This window comes from Scyliorhinus torazame, chromosome 18, assembly GCF_047496885.1.
Source record: "Scyliorhinus torazame isolate Kashiwa2021f chromosome 18, sScyTor2.1, whole genome shotgun sequence".
Lineage (NCBI taxonomy): Eukaryota > Metazoa > Chordata > Chondrichthyes > Carcharhiniformes > Scyliorhinidae > Scyliorhinus > Scyliorhinus torazame.
The window spans coordinates 155,915,642-155,939,937 of NC_092724.1; the positions used below are offsets into that span (position 1 = coordinate 155,915,642).

The following is a 24,296-nucleotide window of genomic DNA, read 5'->3' on the forward strand; positions in this document are numbered from 1 at the left end:
ACTTACCCTGGCAGGTGCCCCACAGCACTCACAGCGGTGCCAACTTCATGCCAACCACGCCTCACCGTGCTGGACGGCTGGCGATGCCCACGTCTTGGGCAGAAGGTGGCCCTTCGATTTTCAACCTCATCGAGAAGGGTGTCCAGGTCCTTGTCCCGGAACCTCGGTGCGGCTCGTCGGGGCTCAGCCATCTGTCATCCTTCTCCTCCTCCTGGGTCCTTCCGTGCGCGGATCGTGCCATTTATGGTGCAGCGCCGCGTCATTCGGGCGTTGCACGCTTATGGCGCTGCTTTCGCGCCACCCCCCCCCCCCCGAGTTCCTCGCGGGCCCCGCTCCTAGACCGTTTTCGGGCCGTGAATCAATCGCGATCGGGGCCGTTTCGCGCCATCGTGCAACTCGACGGCGTTCACGACGGCGTGGGCACTTAGTCGCGGGAGCGAAGAATCGCGCCCCAGATCGGGGACGACACGGACTTTCCGTTACAGCTGCCTCCAAGACCCTTCACTATCCCAGGGACACTCAACTCAGTTGGGAATGTTCATGAAGAGGCTCCTAGGGCATGCCCCACATACATGCAGCGGTACATCAGATGGAGTCTGCACCGGCCCTTGGAAAGAGCACCCTGCCTAAGCCCACAGCTCCACCCTATCCCCACACCTCCACCCGATCTCCGTAACCCCACCTAACCTTTTTTGGACACTAAAGGCAATTTAGCATTGCCAATAAGCCTAACCCGGCACATCTTTGGACTGTGGGAGGAAACTGGAGCACCCGGAGGAAACCCACGCACACACGGAATCGAACCTGTGGCCCTGCCGCTGTGAAGCCATAGTGCTAACCACTGTGCTACCGTGCTGCCCAGAGATGCAGACACAGAGGGAGGGACTACATGAGGGGGTGTCAGCAACCATCCAGTGCCTGTAGGTGCAATTGGAAGAGTCCCACCATGTGTGCTACCCAGGCCAACGCTGAAAGGGTGGCGTCCGCGGTGGAGATCTTGGATGGGTCAAGATGTCCAAGGCCTGGGATACTGTGTGTGGGTGGTGGCAGAGGCCAATGACAGGGCAGACCTGTCACAGGCAGGCATGTATCACCTGGGACTTTGCAGTTGTGCTCCAGAGCTTGTCTCAGTTACCATGGGTCATGGCTGCGGGCATCGATAGCATTGCCCAGGCACTGGCTGACCTGAGCCATTCACAGTGATATCATGCTTGTCTTGTAATTCACTGACTGACCACGAGGAGTCTCATTAGTATATAAGTGATTGTCAGAGTCAGGTGACCTCAGACTGACTTGGCGAGCTGGAAGAGAGAGGTTGCTTGTGCATGTTCATACTGTTATTCATCTGTTGTTTTGTATATAGTTGACCCACAGTTAATGTTAATAAATTGTTTACAGCTTTAGCTACAAGTGATCTTGTAATATAAATTAGGCCATCTGACAAGATAGGGCGGCAACGTAGCTCAGTGGTTAGTACTGTTGCTTCACAGCTCCAGGGTCCCAGGTTCGATTCCCGGCTTGGGTCACTGTCTGTGCGGAGTCTACACGTTCTTCCCGTATCTGCGTGGGTTTCCTCCGGGTGCTCTGGTTTCCTCCCACAAGTCCCAAAAGACATTCTTGTTAGGTGGATTGGCTATGCTAACTTGCCCTTAGTGTTCAAAAAGGTTAGATGGGGTTACTGGGTTAGGTGGTGGAGGTGTGAGCTTAAGTAGGGTGCTCTTTCCATGGTTGGTGTAGACTCAATGGGCCGAATGGCCTCCTTCTGCACTGTAAATTCTATGATCCTCAGACCATTACAAGAGGGAGGTGGCACAGTCCCAGAGGGAGCTGGCTCAGACCCTGCGCTCCATTGCCCCGAGCATTGAGACCGTAGTCCAGATGAGAGCAGGCCCCCCAGGACTGGCAGCACCGGGTGGGGGGAGACCCCGGAGCTTTGTTTGGCCGAGTTCCCATCCCAAGGAGTAGCCCAAGGGCCATTGGCTACCTCGAAGGAGAAGGCGGTGATGGGGCCCGTGTTGGTGCCACAACACCACAGTGCCTCAGAGTCCCACTCCCCGCCCCCCCTCTTGTCCCTGGCGCATCTGATGAGCAGCGGGCAGAACAGGGTGGCACCATGCCACCTGGGACACCCAAGAGTTTGCTAGATCCGTTCAGGCCTGGTCGCACCGGAGGGCGGCCTCCAAAGGAGACCCAGGTCACAGGGCAGGAATGGCAGCAAGCCGCCTGCACTCCTGAGGTACCACCTGGGGAACCATCATGATGGAGCATTAGGGCCCAAAAGGCCAGAAAGTTAAGATCCCAGTTAAGTTGGCAAGGGTGCAGCACACAAGACAGCGTTAGGGGCTGGGCACAAATCTGTAGAAACATGTTCACCTGTTCACAATAAACACCTGTTCACAAATGTTGCAACCTGCCTTGGTGCTCTGTCAGAAGGGGGTGAGGGATGGGCTAGGCTGGCTGCAGAGGGGCGAGGCGGAGAGAGCGATGGGATGGGTGCCCGTGCCAGGGCCGTGACATGTTGAATCCCTTCTGAAATTGTGATAAATTCTGAGCAACATGCTTTCTTGTATTGCGTATAGGGTTATGAGAAACACAGCAAACTGTAAACCGGGTGGGCTAGTCAGCACAGTAGCACAGTGGTTAGCACTGTTGCTTCATAGCGCCAATGTCCCAGGTTCGATTCCAGGCTTGGGTCATTGTCTGCGCGGAGTCTGCACGTTCTCCCTGTGCCTGCGTGGGTTTCCTCCGGGTGCTCCGGTTTCCTCCCACAAGTCCAGAAAGACGTGAATTGGACATTCTGAATTCTCCATCTGTATATCCGAACAGGCGCCGCAATGTGGCGACTAGGGGGTTTTCATAGTAACTTCATTGCAGTGTTAATGTAAGCCTACTTGTGACAATAAAGATTATTATTATTTGGTGCTACCAAAGGTGACCATTGAGCCAGCTCTCCTGCAATAGCCACCCAATGAATCCTGGAATTTCAGAGATCTGCCAGTGCAGTCTGAAATGGGCCGATGCCATACTAGCTGAGTGTAGTCATCACCTTCATTTTTGTTTTGAAAATATACTTATTCAAATTTTTCAACAAATTTTCAACAAAACTCCCCCCCAACAAGAAAAAGAAACAAAAACACAATAAGCAAAATTTATACATTGGATTTCCCCCAAATACACAAATAGGGGAAAAAAACCACCTTAACCCAAACGCCACCCCAAAAGAAACCCCCCTCCCGCCCCCCACCCCTGGGCTGCTGCTGCTGCTGACCTCCTCCTAACGCTCCGCGAGATAGTCTAGGAACGGTTGCCACCGCCTGAGGAACCCCTGCACAGACCCTCGCAAGGCAAACTTTATCCTCTCCAGCTTGATGAACCCAGCCATGTCATTGATCCAAGCTTCCACACTCGGGGGCTTCGCATCTTTCCATAGTAACAAAATCCTCCGCCGAGCTACCAAGGATGCAAAGGCCAGAATACCGGCCTCTTTCGCCTCCTGCACTCCCGGCTCGTCCGATACCCCAAATATTGCTAATCCCCAGCTCGGCTTGACCGGGGCATTCACCACCTTGGACATAGTCCTCGCAAAACCCCCTCCAAAACTCATCCAGCGCCGGGCACGACCAGAACATATGGACGTGATTTGCTGGGCTCCCCGAGCACCTCCCACATCTGTCCTCCACCCCAAAGAACCTACTCAACCACGCCCCTGTCATATGCGCTCTGTGAGTAACCTTGAACTGTATTAGGCTGAGCCTGGCGCAAGAGGAGGAAGAATTAACCCTACTCAGGGCATCAGCCCACAGACCCTCATCTATCTCCTCCCCAAGGTCCTCCTCCCACTTGCCCTTTAACTCCTCCACCAAGGCCTCCTCCTCTTCCTGCAGCTCCTGGTAAATCGCCGAAACCTTGCCTTCTCCAACCCATACAACCGAAATCACCCTATCCTGAATCCCGCGTGCCGGAAGCAGTGGGAATTCCCTCACCTGCCGCCTCACAAACGCCCTCACTTGCATGTACCTGAAAGCGTTTCCCGGGGGTAGCCCAAACTTCTCCTCCAACGCCCCTAGGCTCGCAAACGTCCCATCGATGAACAGGTCCCCCATTCTTCTGATCCCTGCCCGATGCCAGCTCCGAAACCCCCCATCCATCCTTCCCGGGACGAACCGATGATTCTCCCGAATCGGGGACCAAACCGAGGCTCCCACCTCGCCCCTGTGTCGCCTCCACTGCCCCCAGATCTTCAGCATCGCCGCCACCACCGAACTCGTGGTGTACATTGTCACCAGCGCCCTCAGGCCCGTGCCCACACAGGACGCCATCTCTAGCCTCTTCCACGCCGCATCCTCTCCCTCCATTACCCACTTTCGGATCATCGCTACATTGGCTGCCCAATAATGCCGCACAAATTCGGCAGCGCCAGCCCCCCCTGTCCCTGCTACGCTCCAGAAACGCCCTCTTCACCCTTGGGGTCTTATTCGCCCACACAAATCCCATGATGCTCCTGCTTACCCGTTTGAAAAAGGCCTTGGAGATGAAAATGGGAAGGCACTGGAACACAAAGAAAAACCTCGGAAGGACCGTCATTTTGACCGACTGCACCCCTGCCCGCTAGTGAGAGTGGCAGCATATCCCATCTTTTAAAATCCTCCTCCATCTGCTCTACCAACCGCGTCAAATTGGGCTTATGCAGGGCCCCCCAACTCCTAGCTACTTGGATCCCCAGGTACCGAAAGCTTCTTTCCGCCTCTTCAGCGGCAGCTCGTCTATTCCCCTTCCCTGGTCCCCTGAATGCACCACAAAGAGCTCACTCTTCCCTACGTTGAGTTTGTATCCCGAAAAATCCCCAAACTCCCTAAGGATCCGCATGACCTCCGCCATCCCCTCCACTGGATCCGCAACGTACAACAACAGGACGTCGGCATACAACGACACCCGGTGTTCCTCTCCCCCCCGAACCAATCCCCTCCATTTTCTGGACTCCCTCAGTGCCATGGCCAGCGGCTCGATTGCCAGTGCAAACAACAAGGGGGATAAGGGACACCCCTGCCTCGTCCCCCGGTACAGCCGAAAGTACTCCGACCTCTGCCGGTTCGTAGCCACACTCGCCAAAGGGGCTCTATATAGCAGCCTGACCCAGCTGATGAACCCCTCCCCGAACCCAAACCTCCACAACACTTCCCACTCCACCCGATCAAAGGACTTCTCCGCGTCCATGGCTGCCACTACCTCCGCTTCCCCCTCCACCAAGGGCATCATAATCTCATTGAAGAGCCTCCGCACATTATTATTTAGCTGCCTACCCTTCACAAATCCCGTCTGGTCCTCATGAATCACCCCCGGGACACAGTCCTCAATTCTCGTAGCCAGCACCTTCGCCAGCAACTTAGCGTCAACATTGAGGAGCGAGATCGGTCTATACGACCCACATTGCAATGGATCCTTGTCCCGCTTCAAAATCAAAGAAATCAGCGCCCTGGACATTGTCGGGGGCAAGGTCCCCCACCTTATTAAAAGTCCTCACTAGCAACGGGCCCAGCAGGTCCACGTATTTCCTATAAAATTCCACCGGGAACCCATCCGGCCCCAGGGCCTTCCCCGCCTGCATACTCCCCAATCCTTTAACCAGCTCCTCCAGTGCAATCGGTGCCCCCAAACCAGCCACCTGCTCCTCCTCCACCCTCGGGAACCTCAGCTGATCTAGGTATCGTCGCATCCCCTCCTCCCCCGCTGGAGGCTCAGACCTGTACAGATTCCCATAGAAGTCCCTAAATACCTCGTTTATTCTCACCGCACTCCGCACCGTATTCCCCCCTCTATACTTAACTCCACCAATCTCCCTCGCTGCCTCCCTCTTACGAAGCTGATGTGCCAGCATCCGACTCGCCTTCTCCCCATACTCATACCTCGCCCCTTGCGCTTTCCTCCACTGTGCCTCTGCTTTCCCCGTGGTCATCAGGTCGAATTCCGTCTGAAGTAGCCCCTCCTCGGGGGCCTCTGCATAACTTCTGTCCACCCTTAAAATCTCCCTCACCAACCTCTCCCTCTCCCTCCTCTCTCTCTTCTCCCTGTGGGCCCTAATGGAGATTAGCTCTCCCCTGACCACCGCCTTCAACGCCTCCCAGACAAACCCCACCTGCACCTCCCTGTTGTCGTTGGCCTCCAAGTACCTTTCAATACACCACCGCACCCGCCCGCACACCCCCTCATCCGCCAACAGTCCCACATCGAGGCGCCACAGCGGGCGCTGGTCCCTCTCCTCCCCCAACTCCAGCTCCACCCAATGCGGGGCGTGGTCCGAGATGGCTATGGCCGCATATTCCATTCCTTCCACTTTCGGGATTAGCGCCCTACTCAGGATGAAAAAATCTATCCGGGAATAGGCTCTATGTACGTGGGGAAAAAAGGAAAATTCCCTGGCCAGCGGCCTGGCAAACCTCCATGGATCCACTCCCCCCATCTGGTCCATCAACCCCATGAGCACCTTGGCCGCAGCCGGCCTCTTACCCGTCCTGGATCTAGAATGGTCCAGTGCTGGGTCCAGCACCGTGTTGAAGTCCCCCCCCATTATCAAGCTTCCTACCTCCAGGTCCGGAATCCGACCCAGCAAGCGTTTCATAAATCCGGCATCATCCCAATTCGGGGCATATACGTTCACCAGTACCACCCGCACTCCCTGCAACCTACCGCTCACCATCACATATCGACCTCCACTATCCGCTACAATATTCATTGCCTCAAACGACACCCGCTTCCCCACCAGTATTGCAACCCCTCTGTTCTTCGCATCCAGCCCTGAATGAAAGACCTGCCCTACCCATCCCTTTCTCAGCCTAACCTGATCTGCCACCTTCAAATGCGTCTCCTGGAGCATAACCACGTCTGCCTTCAGTCCCTTTAAGTGCGCGAACACCCGGGCCCTCTTGACCGGCCCGTTCAGGCCCCTCACATTCCAAGTTATCAGCCAGATCAGGGGGCTACTCGCCCCCACCCCCTGCCGACTAACCATCGCCTTTTCCAGGCCAGCCACATGCCCGTGCCTCCCGCATCCTCCAGTCCCCCAGGCAGCAGACCCCCGCCCGACTACCTCGCCTACTTCCAGCTCCCCTTTGGCCAATGCAGCAGCAACCCAGTTCCCCCTCTCCCTCCCTCCCCCTCTCCCTCCCCCCCCCCCCCCCCCCCCCCCCTCCGCTAGATCCTCATCTAGCCATTTTGCTCCCCCCATGACACTCCCGTGAGTCAGCTGACTCCTGCTGACCCCGGCCTCTCCCACCATTCCATCAACCCCCCAGTGTGAGAATCCCCCCCACCTCCTCTCCAGCACTGCCTCCCCCCCCCACCGGCCCCGCCCCCATCCTTCCCAAACGCGGGGGAAAACCCGCGCTTTCCGCCTGAGCCGGCCCCGCCCCCTCTGGCGCAGCTCCTTTTTTGCGGCCTCACCCCAACTCCCCATCCCCGGGCCTCCACCCATCCCTTCCTCCGCGGGGCCCTGCCCCTCCAACACCGACGCCCACACTCTCCCACAGCCCCCACATCAAATCCATTCACCCATCCCCACCCAGCACCAAAACAAAAAGAACATTCCCCAAACAGTAAGCTTCCCCCCCACGACAGACCCTCCGTTTGAGTCCAACTTTTCAGCCTGGATAAAGTTCCATGCCTCATCAGGCGTTTCAAAATAGTGGTGCCGATCTTGGAACGTGACCCACAATCACGCTGGCTGCAGCATCCCGAACTTCACCCCCTTCCGATGGAGAACCGCCTTAGCCCGTTAAAACCAGCTCTCTTCTTAGCCTCCTCCACACGCCAGTCCTGGTAAATTCGGATCTCTGTGTTCTCTCACCTGCTGCTCCGTTCTTTTTTGGCCCATCTCAGGACGCACTCTCTGTCCATAAAGCGGTGGAACCTCACCACTACAGCCCTTGGCGGCAGTCATCACCTTCATAACCACAATCAGAGCAGCGTGAGCAGATGAATATAGTTGCCTGGTCCTTGGTCTTTTTAGTGATATGGGGCTGGATTCTCCGATTCTGGGCTATGTCCCCACGCTGGCGTGGGAATGATGAAGTTTTACGCCAGGAAACTGGCGCAAAACGGCCACCGATTCCCCGTTTTGCTGGGGGCGAGCAGGACGGCAGCATAGAGCACCCGGCTCTAGCTGCCGATATGCCCCGGAGAATTACCGGGTCCGTGGCTGCGCATGCGCACGGCAGTGGCCTGCAGCGGCTGTGCCATGCTTCATGGCGGAGGCTGTTCACGGACCGCCCGCAAAACAGTCCCCCCCCCCTTCGGCCAGCTCGCGCGCACCGGACCCCCCCCCCCCCCCACAGTGCCCCAGCCCAATAATGCCCCCTCTGCCCGCATATCGGACATCCCCCGACTGTGGGAGCTCTGGACTGAGTCCGCAGCCACCACGCCGAGTTCCTGACGGTTGAGACCCACGCCGATGGGAAGTCAGCCTGTCGGGGGTGGAGCTCGGGGGGGGGGCGGGCCTCAGGCAATGTCCCGAGGCTGTCGATACGTGGAGAGTACGCTGCTGTGGAGGGGGCGGAGCATCACAAAAGCAGCGCCGTCCTCGATTTGGTCGTAAGCTTCGATTCTCCAGCCTGGACTCTTCTGGAAACAATTGATTGATGGGACGTGGGCATCGCTGGCTGGGCCAACATTTATTGTCCATTCCTAATTGCCCTTAGGGGGACAGTTACTCCATCTTGGAGTCACATGTAGACCAGACCAGTTAAGGACGGCAGCTCTTTCCCTAAAGAGCTTTAGTGAACCTAATGGGTTCTTTCGACAATGGTTTCATTATCATCGTTAGACTTTTATTTCCAGACTTTTATTGAATTCAAATGTGGTCCAGTGACAATACTACTATGCCTTCGCCTCGCCTGCACTTGGGCTCTCAATATTTCTTGCTGGGGTGCATTCTCATTAGGTGCTGCTTCAATGTCCGTCCTCCATTGTAATAACACACAATGGTAGTAAGCTACACTCAAAACATTCTGATTTCATTTATTGCTGCAATTCGTTGAACCTTTTCCTCAGCACTTCCTCAAAAGACATATCTAGAAGCAAGAGGTAGTGCAAAAGAATCAATGTTACATTGAAGCTAATGTCTGTTTCTGTTTCTCTCTCGCAGGTGTGACTATAAACTCTGTACATGTGAAATATGATGCAGAAGCTGATGAAAATATTAGAGAGGGAAGCAAAATTACCCTGACCTGTTCAGCAAGTATCCTGAAACAGCAGATGGAAGCACTTCAGATTGTGTACTTATTTTATAAAGGGGAAGACAAAGGTGTTCTGCTGAAAAATGTTACATCCGATGAGCGAGAAACCCAGTGTATAATACAATCTGCTCGAGTATCACATTCCGGATACTATCACTGTGTCGTGGAAGCAGGAAGTGAAAAGAAAAAAAGTGAATCCATATTTATAACAGTGAAAGGTATTTTGAAATGTGAAACATATAACAAATAACATGGAATACAAAGACCAAACTTACTTTATTTTCATGACCACAGCATTTCCCGAAATGCTTTATAATCAGTGAGGTATGTTTTGGAGTGTAGCCATGGTTGTAATGTAGGAAACGAAGATGGCAACTAGTACAGAGCAAGATGCCACAAACAGCAATGTGATCATAACGAGTGTCCGTTCTAGCTGTTCTGATGGGTAGAGCCCAGGGAGACCTCCACAGTTCTTCATTGAATGTCTTGTGGAATTTTGTTTTGTATCCACCCGAGGGGGCAGAAAGGAACTTCAATTAACTTCTCATTCGAAAGTGAGTGCAGCACTCCCTCATTGCTGTGTGCTCAAGATGCTGGGGTGAGGCTTGAACCCGCCAACCTCTGATCCAGAGGCGACAACAATATCGCTGAGACAAATTGATAGCTCCGTGACCAGGGCCATCAGACATAGGAGTTGAAGTAGGCCTTTTCACTCATTGAATCTGCCTCAACTCCACTTTGCCACTTTATCCCTAAAGCCTCGATTCCCATGCTAATTAAAAATCTGTCCATCTCAGCCTTGAAAATACTTAATGTTCCAATCTCCACAGCTCTCCGCAATAAAGAATTCCATTGAGTCATTGCACTCTGAATGAAGAAATTCCTCCTCATCTTTGTCTTAAATGAGCGACCACTTACTCTGAGGTTATACCCCCAGGTCCCAGACTCGCCCGTAAGGGGAAACAACCTCTCAGCATCCACCCTGTCGAGCCCCCTGAGAATCTAATCCGTCCCAATAAGGTCGCCTCTCATTCTTCTAAACTCCATTGAGAGGGCGGCATGCGGCGCAGTGGTTAGCACTGGGACTACAGCACTGAGGACCCGGGTTCGAATCCTGGCCCTGGATCACTGTCCATGTGGAGTTTGCACATTCCCCCCTGTGTTTGCATGGGTTTCACCCCCACAACCCAAAACGATGTGCAGGCTAGGTGGATTGGCCACGCTAAATTGCCCCTTAATTGGAAGAAAATAAATAATTGGGTACTCTAAACTCCAATGAGTACAGGCATAACTTACTCAACCTCTCCTCATAAGAAAATCCCATTTTACCTGGAATCAATCTAGTGAAACTCTGGACTGCCTCCAATGCCAATATACGGGGAGGTGGTGGTGTAGTGGTATTGTCACTGGACTAGTAAACCAGAGACCCAGAGTACTGCTCCGGGGACCCAGGTTCAAATCCTGCCACTGCAGAGAGGTGAGATTTGAATTCAATAAAAAATCTTGAACTAAAAGTTGAATGGTAACCATGAAACCGTTGGTTTTTTGGGCAGCACGGTAGCATTGTGGATAGCACAAATGCTTCACAGCTCCAGGGTCCCAGGTTCGATTCCGGCTTGGGTCACTGTCTGTGCGGAGTCTGCACATCCTCCCCGTGTGTGCGTGGGTTTCCTCCGGGTGCTCCGGTTTCCTCCCACAGTCCAAAGGTGTGCGGGTTAGGTGGATTGGCTATACTAAATTGCCCATAGTATCCAAAATTGTTGGGTGTGGTTACTGGGTTATGGGGATAGGGTGGAGGTGTGGACCTTGGGTGGGGTGCTCTTTCCAAGAGCCGGTGCAGACTCGATGGGCCGAATGGCCTCCTTCTGCACTGTAAATTCTATGATTCTATGATCTTTCCTTAGACAAGGGGCCCAAAACTGTTTGCAGTATTCCAGATGTAGTCTAACTAGTGCCTTGCATAGTTTTAGCAAGACTTCCATGTTTTTATACCCCATTCCCTTTGAAATAAAGGCCCTCATTGCATTTGCCTTCCCTATAACCTGCTGAACTTGTATGCTGGCTTTTTGAGATTTATGCACGAGGACCCCCTAATCCCTCTCAGCTCCATATTTCCAGTCTTTTTTCGTTTAAATGATATTCAGCTCCTTTATTCTTCATACCAAAGTGCATAAGTTTACATTTTACTACAATATATTCCATCTGCCATGTTGTTGCCCACTCACTCAACCCATCTACATCCCTCTGTAGACTCTGTCATCCTCAACACTTACCTCCCCACCTATTTGTGTGTCATCCACAAAATTGGCAACAGTAGATTCACTTCCCTACATTTCACTTCCTGATTAATGTGAGAACAGTGACCATCTAGATGCCTCCTGATTTTGAGAAGCTCAGGAATCAGTATTTTTCATTTTATACACGTTTAAGTGATCATGAACTTTCTAGTTATATAAAAGCGAATGACACTGAATTCCACTTAAATTTCATTAATTAAACAAGCCTGGAATAAAAAGCTAGTTTGTGATGGTGACCACGAAACTAACAAAGACTGTTGCTCACTGATGTCCGTTAGTGAGCGAGGAACGCGCAGGGGTGTGGGAGTGGGTAGTGGAGTGGCAGTACGTGAATTGCTATCCCTATCTGCTTAGGCATAAAGATGATTTCAAATGGCAGAAAATGTCATAATTTCCTGTTTGTTTACCGTAGGAAAGTTACAGACGCCTCTACTCAGCATACAGCCGATGAATGTGACCGTGGGAGATTCAATTGTGCTGCGCTGTGCATCTGAAGAAATTCCTCCTCTTCTATTCATATTCTTTAAAGAAAAAGGACAAAAGTCACAGCGCTTGAAGGACGTAAACAGCAATAACAAATCTGCAGTGCACCAACTGAAAGTGATAGCAAATACAGACAAAAATTACAGTTGTAAAGTCCGAGTGAGTGGGATCAGTGATAGCTCACTTCGCAGTAATAGAGTGCAGATTACTGTCCAAGGTAAGTTAACTCAGGCATCATGAAATACCTGAGCAGTTAAAATATTATTATTTCTATTCTTGTAATTCTATATACTATTGGTGGTGTAGTGGGATTGTCACTAGTAATCCAGAGACCCAGGGTAATGCCGGCCGAGGGCCTGGGTTCAAATCGTAACACAGAATTAATAATCTAATGATGTCCAGGAAAGTATGATTGTTGATTGTCATAAATTTATATATTTATTTAAATTTAGAGTACCCAATTATTGGGCGGAATTCTCCGGCCTCCTGCCGGGTCGGAGAATCGCCGCTCCAAAGCCGGGACGCCATTCTCCGATGCGTGGCAAAACGGGCGCCCGCGCATTGCGCCCGGCCACTCGGAGAATCACCGAAATTGGTCGCAGCGGCGATTCTCAGTTGGAGCAGGGATTCTCCGGGCCAGATTGACCGAAGTCCCACTGGCGTGACCGGATGTCACGCCGGTGCCATTCTAACATGGTATAAAGCAATGTCAGCCAGTCGTGCTGGCTGATGCTGCAGGAGGAGGCGGTTGACGGCGTTGGGGGTAGGGAGCCCGGGAGGGGGAGCGGCACGGCCGTGCCTGCGGGCGGTGTGGGGGAGGCTGCCGGGGATGGGGGGTGGCCCACACATCCGGGGGTGGGGGTGGGGAAGGAGCGGTGGGGGCGACAAAGGCTGTGGGCGGCCACGGCCCGCCATGGCAGGGTGGATCCAACGTACAGACCCCATGACATGCGGGTCTCGGCTGTGGTTGTACCGTCCCCCTGGGGAAGAGGTGGGTGTTACACATGTGGGGGGGGGGGGGGGGGGTGGTGCCATGGGCACATTGCTCGGTACTCACCCTGGCTGCCCTCAGTAAATCATTGAGCTTTTTGCAGCACTGCTCGCCAGTCCTGGGTGTCACCGCGATGGCACTGATGGCCATGCCCACCTCCCTCCACAGACGCCGGGCCACGTTGGGTGGGACCCTCTGTCCGGGTCCAGGGTACAGACGTCCTCTCCTCTCCTCGAGGGCTCCAGGAGAGTCTCCAAGTATTGGTCTGTGAACCGGGGCGCTGCTCGACGTGGCGCCATATTGCACCATCGGCAGCCTGTGCCCTCGCGTCGCCTTATGTGTGACGCTTTGATTGCGTGGCGCCGCGTCGCTGACGCTGCTCCAAGGCCGCGCCCCCGCTCTTCCCGCTGCGCTCCTGCTGGCCCCCTTGTACGGCGCAGAATGGGGTCCCGGAACAGGCGCCAACCGCGGAGTGAAACACTCCCGTTTTGGTGCCAGCACTCTGCTGTCGGAGCGGAGAATCGGGCCCATTATGTTCCAATGAAGGGGCAATTTAGTGTGGCCAATCCACCTAACCTGCACATCTTTGGGTTGTGGGGGTGAAACCCACGCAAACACGGGGAGAATGTGCAAACTCCACACGGACAGTGACCCAGAGCCGGGATCGAACCTGGGACCTCGGCGCCGTGATAAATTACCATTGTTGAGAGAAAATTCTGGATAAACTCAGCAGGTCAGGCGGCATCTGTAGAGAGAGAAACAGAGTCCATTTCAAGTCCATTGACACTTCTACACACACTGGCCAGAGTTCTCTGGTTGTTGCAATTCACATTTCCCGCCGGCGGCGCACCCTCACCTGCAGGTTTCCTGGTGGCGTGGGGTGGCTTCAATGGGAAATCCCATTGACAAGCGGCAGGAATAGCGAATCCTACCGCCAAGGAACGGCACACCGCCAAGAGCACACTGCCAGGGGAGAATCCAGCCCACTATCCAGGTTTGGTAGAATTGGCACGGAATCTGAGAGTTGAAGGGGAGTAAATGACTTTCTTTAGATTTTGATATTGTATTGAATAAGTTGCATTTCCTGTTCACAAACAATTGTTCCTGTTGTCACCACTTGCTTTTCTGCAACACTTACAGCTCTAAATGGCTATTACACACTTTTTATTAAATTTTGCTATGCCAGTTATCACTCTGTTCTACTATCAGCGCTCTGAAGCAGGTGAGGATTCACTGTGGGGACACACTGCAGCAGCTCACCAAGGCTTCTTACAGTTCCTCCAAAAAATAATGCAGAGGCTGGTACTCTCATGTGTCTGCGGCCGTTGTCTTTCTAGCTGGTAGATGTTGCGGGTTTGGAAGGTGTTGACATAGGAGCCTTGGTGTGTTGCTGCAGTGCATCCAATGCATAGAATCACAGAATTAATTATAGAATGATTACAGTACAGTTGCCCATTGTAGCTGCAGCTGTATAGAACCTTAGTTAGGCCACACTTAGAGTATAGTGTTCAATTCTGGTCGCCACACTACCAGAAGGATGTGGAGGCTTTAGAAAGGTGCAGAAGAGATTTACCAGGATGTTGCCTGGTATGGAAGGCATTAGCTATGAGGAGACGTTGAATAAACATGGTTTGTTCTCACTGGAATGAAGGAGGTTGAGGGGCGACCTGATAGAGGTCTACAAAATTATGAGCGGCATAGACAGAGTGGATAGTCAGAGACTTTTTCCCAGGGTAGAGGGGTCAATTACTAGGGGACATAGGTTTAAGGTGCGAGGGGCAAGGTTTAGAGGAGATGTATGAGGTAAGTTTTTTACACAGAGGGTGGTGGGTGCCTGGAACTTGCTGCCGGAGGAGGTGGTGGAAACAAGGATGATAGTGACGTTTAAGGGGTATCTTGACAAATACATGAATAGGATGGGAATAGAGGGATACGGACCCCGGAAGTGTAGAAGATTTTAGTTTAGACGGGCAGCATGATAAGTGCAGGCTCGGAGGGCTGAAGGACTTGTTCCTGTGCTGTAGCTCTTTGTTCTTTGAATCCCCAAATATCAACATCCAGGGGGTTACCATTGATCAGAGGTTGAACTGCACTAGCCATAGAAATACTTTGACTACAAGAGCAGGTCAAAGGCTGGGGATTTTGTGTCGGGTTTCTCATCTTCTGACTCCCTGAAGCCTTTCCATCATCTGCAAAGTACAAGTCAGGAGTGTGATGGAATACTCTCCAATTCTCTGGATGAATGAACCTCCAAAAGTATCAAAGAATCTTGACCCCATCCAGGGAAAAGCAGTCCACTTGATTGGTACCTCACCACTACATTCAACATCTGTCTTTTCCATCACCAATGCACAAGATGGACATGAGCAAGTTACCAAGGCTCCTTCCAAGCACACGCCCTCCACCACTGAGAAGACAAAAGCTAGCAGGTACATCACCACCACCAGCAAGTTTCCTTCAGAGTCGCACACCACCCTGACTTGGAATAAATCGCCGTTCTTTTACTGTCATTGGTTCAAAACTCTGGAACTCATTCTATCGCAGCACTGTTGGTGTTTCTACACCAGACAGACTCCAGAGATTCAAGAAGGTAGCTCATCATCACAGTCCTTTCAGGGATGGGTAATGAATGCTGACCTTGCCAGTGATGACCATAGCCATGAATAAATAAAAATATTATTCATAAGAACACAAGCACTAGGAGCAGGAGTAGGCCATCTGGCTCCTCGAGCCTGCTCCGCCATTCAATGAGATCATAGCTGATCTTTTGTGGACTCAGCTCCACTTTCCGGCCCGAACACCATAACCCTTCATCCCTTTCTTCTTCAAAAAACTATCTATCTTTATCGTAAAAACATTTAATGAAGGAGCCTCAACTGCTTCACTGGGCAAGGAATTCCATAGATTCACAACCCTTTGGGTGAAGAAGTTCCTCCTAAGCTCAGTCCTAAATCTGCTTCCCACCACCAGGGGCTTTTCACAGTAACTTCATTGAAGCCTACTCGTGACAATAAGCGATTTTCATTTCATTTCATTTCATATGTGTGACAGTGGCAGGTTCCGGGAGGGACAGACAGCACAAAGCAAAGGAGACCTTAAAAGCAATTTAATTCCAGAATCTTGGCACAAGATACTACTGAGGACAGCTTTGCACATGTGGCATGATAGATCCATGTGAATTTAGTGGAATTCTTTGAGGGCATTACCAGTGCTGTAGATAACGGGGAGCCAATGGATGTGGTATATCTGGATTTCCAGAAAGCTTTTGACAAGATGCCACACAAAAGGTTGCTGCATTTGATAAAGATGCATGGCATTAAGGGTAAAGTAGTAGCATGGATAGAGGATTGGTTAATTAATAGAAAGCAAAGAGTGGGGATTAATGTGTGTTTCTCTGGATGGCAATCAGTAGCTAGTGGTGTCCCTCAGGGATCAGTGTTGGGCCCACAATTGTTCACAATTTAAATAGATGATTTGGAGTTGGGGACCAAGTGCAACGTGTCCAAGTTTGCAGATGACACTAAGATGAGTGGTAAAGCAAAAAGTGCAGAGGATACCGGAAGTCTGCAGAGGGATTTGGATATACAATGTTTACAAATGTGAGTTTATCCATTTTGGTAGGAATAACAGCAAAAGGGATTATTATTTAAATGATAAAATATTAAAACATGCTGCGGTGCAGAGAAACCTGGGTGTGCTAGTGCAAAAAGTTGGTTTACAGGTATAACAAGTGATTAAGAAGGCAAATGGAGTTTTGTCCTTCATTGCTAGAGGGGTGGAGTTTAAGACTAGGGAGGTTATGCTGCAATTGTATAAGGTGTTAGTGAGGCCACACGTGGGGTATTGTGTTCAGTTTTGGTCTCCTTACCTGAGAAAGGACGTACTGGCGCTGGAGGGTGTGCAGAGGAGATTCACTAAATTAATCCCAGAGCTGAAGAGGTTGGATTACGAGGAGAGTTGAGTAGACTGGGACTGAACTCGTTGGAATTTAGAAAGATGCGGGGGGATCTTATCAAAACATATAAAATTATGAAGGGAATAGATAGGATAGATGCGGGCAGGTTGTTTCCACTGGCGGGTGAAAGCAGAACTAGGGGGCATAGCCTCAAAATAAGGGGAAGTAGATTTAGGACTGAGCTTAGGAGGAACTTCTTCACCCAAAGGGTTGTGAATCTATGGAATTCCTTGCCCAGTGAAGCAGTTGAGGCTCCTTCATTAAATGTTTTTAAGATAAAGATAGATAGTTTTTTGAAGAATAAAAGGATTAAGGGTTATGGTGTTCGGGCCGGAAAGTGGAGCTGAGTCCACAAAAGATCAGCCATGATCTCATTGAATGGCGGAGCAGGCTCGAGGAGCCAGATGTCCTACTCGTGCTCCTAGTTCTTATGTTCTTAAGTAACATTTGCGCCACACAAGTGCCAGACAAAGACCATTTCCAACAAGAGAGAATCTAATCTTTACATTCAATGGCTTTACCATCACTGAATCCCCCACTATCCTGGGGTTACCATGACCAGAAACTCAACTGAACTAGCCATATAAATACTGTAGCTACGAGAACAGGTCAGAGGCTAGGAATCCTGTGATGAGTAACTAACCGCCTGACTCCCCAAAGCCTGTCCACCATCTACAGGGCACATGTCAGGCATATAGTGGAATACTTTTCATTTGATCGGGTGAGTGTAGCTACAACAACACTCAAGAAACTCAACTCCATCCAGGATGAAGCTGCCAGCTTGATTGGCACCCCTTCCACAAATATTCACTCCCTCTACCATTGAGGAACAGTAACAGCTGTGTGTACCATCTACAAGATGCACTGCAAGAATTCGCCAAGGCTCCTTCGGCAGCACCTTACAAACCCCCGACCACTATCATTTAGAAGGACAAGGGCAGCAGCTATGGGAACACTAGCACCTGGAGGTTCCCCTCCAAGTCATTCACCGTCCTGACTTGCAAATATATTCACTGTTCCTTCACCGTTGCTGGGTCAAAATCCTGGAACTCTAACCCGAACAGTGCCATGGATGTACCTACACCTCAGGGATTCAAGAAGGCAGCTCACCACCTCCTTCTCAAGGACAACTAAGGATGGGCATTAGTTGCTGGCCTAACCAGCACAGCCCACATCCTGTAAATGAATGAACAAAAGATAGGCTGGCAGGACATTGATTGATTTTCAGGTCCAACGGGTTTCCTGGTTTCTACAGAAAAAGGAAAATCAACAGCTCTCCTCAGCTGGCAACATTCCAGCTGTGCTCTTGGCCAGGAGGTTGTACAGAATGAGCATCAGGAAAGCAATACATTAAAAATCCCCCAGTAAAGAAGTGAATTTTGTAATGATCTCAGCATTTTTACCCACTTTTTACTCACTGTATCTAACTTACATTTCAGATCCATTTTCTGATCCGGTACTTGAAATTGAACCATCTGACAGAATATTTGAAGGAGATAATCTCACCATTCAATGCATAGTTAATTTTACACCTTTGTTCCTTGGTGTACAACCAGAAATACTGATTGTGAAGGATGCAACTCCAATAAGCACAAATTACAATACTACTACTGCAGTATTTACTACAACAGCAGCTCTAAATGATACTGGAGAATACGAGTGCATGGTAAAGTGGAAGGAGGCAATGAAAATGACAAAAAGACAAGTGATTGTGAAAGGTAAGACTGATATTTACTTGATTTGGAAAATACACAGGCCAATAAAGGTTGAGCAATGTTGTTGGTGTGAGGAACCAAAGCCGGTAGCGGAGTTGGGTTTGCAGACAGTGATGCATGTTTAGGAACGTAGGGCTTGGGAACGGCAGGAGGCCATTCAGTCCTTAGAGTTTACTTGAGGCTTCTCTTGCTCTCAGGATTCCAACAAAACCACATCAGCGCAGTAAAAAAAGACCCAAGAAAATTCCTTCTCTTTATTTTCCTGCATGGCCAGAATATTCCAAAACATCACTTCCAACCAGGGCGGGCAACCTGGGTGGGCAACCAGGGCGGGCAACCTGGGTGGGCAACCAGGGCGGGCAACCAGGGTGGGCAATAAATGCTGGCCGAGTCAGCGGCGCCCACATGAACGAATAATAAAAAAATAAAATTTATAATGGAAACTAACATAGTAAAAAGCTTCATGGGACACTGGGTGGGATTTTCTTCTTTCTGGTAACTGTATCATTTCTGGTAATTACATAGTATGTAAATTCTATGTATCAATCCATAAATATAGTGAAGAGGAAGCAGATGCCAGAAGACATTACAATGTGCGATGGCAGGATTTTGTACAAATTGCTAATATAACCTAGTATAAAGTGGGAAGTTTTTAGCCTCCGTTTCCTGCTGATCCAACTATAAGGTGTCCAAAGAAAGATTTGTGACTACTGCCAAGACCCTCGCAGATGGAAAGGATTGCCGTACCCAAGGGCAGGCTTCTCGACTGCTCAAAAATTCCTCACTAATTCAGGAATTTTTGCTTCCAATTTCACCACTTACCTTATGGTTAAATTTGTTTTTCTTTCATAGCAGTGCCTGTTTCCTGTATCTTTCATGTGCTGCGTTGAAGGAATACTATCCGATAATAATAATAATAATATTACAAGTTTTATAAAGCTGCATCAGAAGCACCTTTACATCAAATGAATTAAATGCTACTGAAGCAGGCCATCATATTATTAGGCTGCATTCTCCGTTTTGCAACGCCGGAAGGACGATTCAGGATCGGGCAACGAATCCAGCTTCCGGGGGAAAACGGGTTTGGCACCGATTCCGATGCTTCAACCTCCCCACTGGTGGCGGGATCAAGGTTCGCACCCCGTGCCAGCAGGAATGTGCAAATGGGTTATTAAGACCCCTTTGCATCCTATTAACGGGCCAGGCACCATTTTCTCCAAGCCTACATGATTCCCTGGTCTTCTGGTGCGAGAATTGGTGCAGATCTTGGCAAACATGGCCCTGACGTGGTGGATCTCGCCGTGAGTCAAGGAGTAACCCTTTAAGGGAGTTGCCCCCAAAGTCCATCGGAGGGCCACCCTCACCCCCACAACGCAAGACCTGCCCACTCCACCTCCACCAGACCCCCCCCCCACTCCCTGGTTTACACCCCCTCAGATCTTTCATCTGCAAGCTTTTCATTCATATCTCTGTGAAATTGCTTTCACTAGGCTGTGATTGACAGCTTCCACACATACAACTCCTTCATCTCCCTTCAGGAGGAGCTTTGAAGTACCCAGCTGTGAAACTAACCAGTTAAATGTTCTCACGGCCTCTTTTTCCCTACCAAAAGCACTTAGCTGTCTTTGATGTGGTGCAGGAGCTGAATTGCGTTGCAAGGGGGAGGGGGCCCAGCTGCTGGACCTCATTATCAGGCTGCCTGCCCAAAATGGCGGCCCGATAGCGGGCTTCGCTAGGGAATCCCTCGCAATCTTCGTCATGCGTAAATTTGCATGGCTAAGGATTGTGACTCATTTCCTGATTTATGGTCCCAGTGTGAACGTAAAACAGATGCGATTCAGCTCTGGCGGGAGAGCATGGTCTCCCAAATAGAGAATCCCAGTCTTTATCTCAGTTAATGGTGAACACAGTAGAAAATATTCCTGTGAGGCATCAAACACTGCAACTTAAAGAAATGGAACAAAAAAAGAGTCTGTAAGTTACTGGGACATTCTGAATTATCCCTCAGTGTATCTGAACAGGCGCCGGAGTGTGGCGAGAAGGGGATTTTCACAGTAACTTCATTGTGTTAATGTAAGCCTACTTGTGACACTAATAAAGATTATTATTATTACCGTAACTGTAAAAGAATTTTTGCATAAATTCTTCTGCGTGGAAATGTACCAGAAATCCTGGTACGGTACGATTGGTTAAACAATCACTCGGTAATACAGAACTTGAAAATTGCTGGAAAGAGAGGCATTTTGCCGAAGCTTTTCATTTTACACGCACAGGAGAAACACAAGAATTACTTTTTTAATACTACAGGAGTAAAGGGTGCTGTTTGGTCGAGGTGTTGTCATGGAGAAACCAATGGGGGAATGACTATAGCCAACAGCTATGCTAACAACCAATGCTTGGTGTGATCTCTGATGGTGTGATCACTAATTGGTGTGGTCACTAATGCTTGGTGTGATCTCTACGTGGGGCTTGTGGAATACGAGTTTCCCTGATAGCAGGTGGAGGCCCGCCCAGCTGGGACTCGTTAACTGAGCCCTTTGAATGCCGGCCGTTACCTGGACCGGCAGTGCTGGTAGTCCCGGGTTGGGACTCTATTGCTGTATGCCACGGCAATGGCTTTACTTTTGTATTGTAAATAAACTACGTTAGCCTTCCTCCTTGTGACTCCTGGATTATCACACTGTTGATGAGGAACAAGAAAAAGATTCTGGACAGCCTCTCCATAGTCAAATGATTCCAGTAAGAAAAAGACAAAGAGAATCTGAAAATGCCACCATTTGGTAAAATAGTGCCATATGATGCGGGCGTGGAAGATTGGCCCCAGTATGCTGACAGAATGCAATACCTCTTTCAGGCAAATGGCTTAGAAGGCGAAGACCGACAGAAGATGATTCTCCTGACCACTTACGGATTCGCAATGTTCGGCATCATTAAAAGCCTGACTTACCCGGCAGCCCCAGGACTGAAGGACTCAAAGTCCTTCAATAAACAGAATTGATGCGGGGAGGTAGTGGTGTAGTGTTATTGTCACTGGAACCCAAAGACCCAGAGTACTCTTGGGTCCCAGGTTCAAATCCCGTCACTACAGATGGTGAAGTTTGAATTCAATAAAAATCTGGAATTAAAATTCTAGTGATGACCATGAAACCATTGTCGATTGTCGTAAAACCCCATCTGGTTCACTAATGTCCTTTAGGGAAGGAAATCTGCCGTCCTTACCTGGTCTGGCCTGGCCTATATGTGACTCCAGACCCACAGCAATGTGGTTGAGTCTTAACTGCCCCTCAAGGGCAACTAGGGATGGGCAATAAATGCTGGCGCAGCCTCCGACGCACACGTCCCATGACCAAATAAAAAAAAAACCTGACCATCTGTGATACTGCAATATTATACATTCAACGTGGCTGGAAGAACCCCGGAAAATCAGTCACAGAATTCCTCACAAGACTTCGGAAACTGGCGTAACACTGTGAGTATGGATGGTCCATCTCCGAGATGCTTCGGGACCGACTAGTACGTGGGATAAATAATGTTGCAAAGCAGAGAAAATTGCTGGCGGAACCTACCCTGGACCTTAAAAGAGCCATAGAATTGGTACCGTCTTGTGAAAGTGCCGAAAACGGTGCCCAGGAACTCCATCCTTAGCATTGGGCAACCCGCATACAGGAGAACTGGTTTCTCCATGGGCATGTGACCCGCCTGCCACCAAGTCAACACTCAGGCACAATATGTCAGGAGAGGGGTCTATGGTCGCACGATACCAAAACAGGTGGGAAGCCTCCCTGGAGGACACGGAGAGCAATCACAGAGTTTGCACACCTGTGGTCATAGGGCACACCCAAGGCAAGGCTGCCAGAATAGGCAGAACGCGTGCCATCCAGGCCGGAAGACAAAGCCACCTGAGGCCCGGGCTTTACAAATCAACCAGCCCGAACAGGAAGAGTTCATGCAATTGAATTGCATCACTGCCCTTTAAGTGGCCCAATCCAGATCAAACTCCAGGCCAATGGTCACCCCTGGACGTTGACATAGACACAGGAGCCGCCGTCTCCATTATAGCGGACAGACTTTCAGGCAACTGAGTGGGCATTGAGCCCCTGGGCCTGCGAGATATCAGGCCCAGCTTAGCCACATGCACAGGGGAGCCATTACACACGGTAGGAACCACCGTGACCTCGGTCACACATGAGCAGCAGACGGTCTGACTCCCTTTAATAGCTGCACAAGGACCAGGACCCAGCCTTCTGGGAAGAGACTGGCTGCAAAAATTCCACCTGGATTAGCAACAGATTTTTAAGATGGGCACGAGCAACTTATACAAAGTCATAGGGAAGGATCCGGCGAAGTTCCAGGAAGGCCTGGGAAGAATTAACGGTACTAGGGTGAAAATGTATGTAGACCTGGAGGCCCTACCCAAGTGCTTCAGAGCATGGTCAGTCCCCTACGCCCTAATCACCAAAGTAGAGACCGAATTGGAGCAACTAGGGAATCCTGGCATCATACGCCCGGTACAATTCGCAAAATGGGCTGTGCCATTTGTCTCAGAGTTGGATACGAGTTATGCCTACCTCCAGCTGCAGCTTGATGCAGCACCTAGAAAACACTTCACCATTAATACCAACAAGGAGTTACACAAATATAGTCGCCTCCTTTTCAGAGTATCGTCAGCGTGCGCTATTTTCCAGAGGGCGAGCAGGTGAGTGAAAATGCTATTCAATCAGCCATGCACGGTCCTATGAAGAAAACAATATGAAGAATATCAATTCAAACAGTTCTTGAAATAAAGTAAAAAGCAAAATCTTGGGCAAACGTGTTTACTGCGGTTTGGTCTAAGCTCAGCAGTGCATATCTGAAACTGCAGCTGTTTAGCAGAAAAAGGCAGCGACGAACACCCCATTTCCACACAGGAAGCTCAAGGTCTACACATGCGAAATGTAGAAAATAAGTGGGCATGCCAATGTTCACCACATGAAAACCTCAGCACCTAACAAATGTGAACCTGCTATACGCCTACTGTCAATGGAAACCGTTCAGTGAAACTTTCATGACCTTATACATGCATTTGCACACCAAGTGCCCCTAAAATAATGTATTTTTGCAATAATATCAGCCCAGTGTCACGCTCTGCACAAGGAACATGAATTATACGCTGAGGTTATTTACTGGCCTCTGAATATTAATCAACAAATAATTGTTTTTTTTAACAAACAATTTTATTGAGGTATTTTTGGCATTGTAAACAGTGACATTAGTGTGCAAATATCAATGACAAAAACATAGTGCAAATAACAGTTCCTCTCTCGCAAATAGACCCGCCTATTCTTCCCCCCTACTCGACACTATTCTAAACACCACCCCCCCCCATCTTCCCCCGCTGATGATTACCACCAAGCTCCTCCTCCCACTTGAGTTTCAGTTCCTCGGTCCCTGTGTCCTCAGCTCCCATAAGCTCCTTATAAATATCCGAGATTTGCCCCTCTCCTACCTCTCCCCTGGATACTACCCTGTCCTGGATCCCCCGTGGCAGAAGGCGTGGAAAGGACGGGACCTGTCTACGTACAAAATCCCGCACCTGCATGTACCGAAAGTAATTTCCCCTTGCCAGCCTGAACCTCTCCTCCAGCGCCC

General features: G+C 50.2%; 1 protein-coding gene across 1 annotated transcript in view; it reads left to right on the forward strand.

Annotated features, from left to right (window-relative positions):
• The window catches only part of LOC140394871 (platelet endothelial cell adhesion molecule-like), a 37,860-nt gene that overhangs the window by 9,388 nt on the left and 4,176 nt on the right, over positions 1 to 24,296 (forward strand). The window contains exons 3-5 of the mRNA XM_072482021.1: positions 9,137 to 9,445; positions 11,937 to 12,224; positions 18,393 to 18,671. Of these exons, the coding sequence (XP_072338122.1) occupies positions 9,137 to 9,445; positions 11,937 to 12,224; positions 18,393 to 18,671 (876 nt within the window). The remainder of the gene's footprint in view (positions 1 to 9,136; positions 9,446 to 11,936; positions 12,225 to 18,392; positions 18,672 to 24,296) is intronic.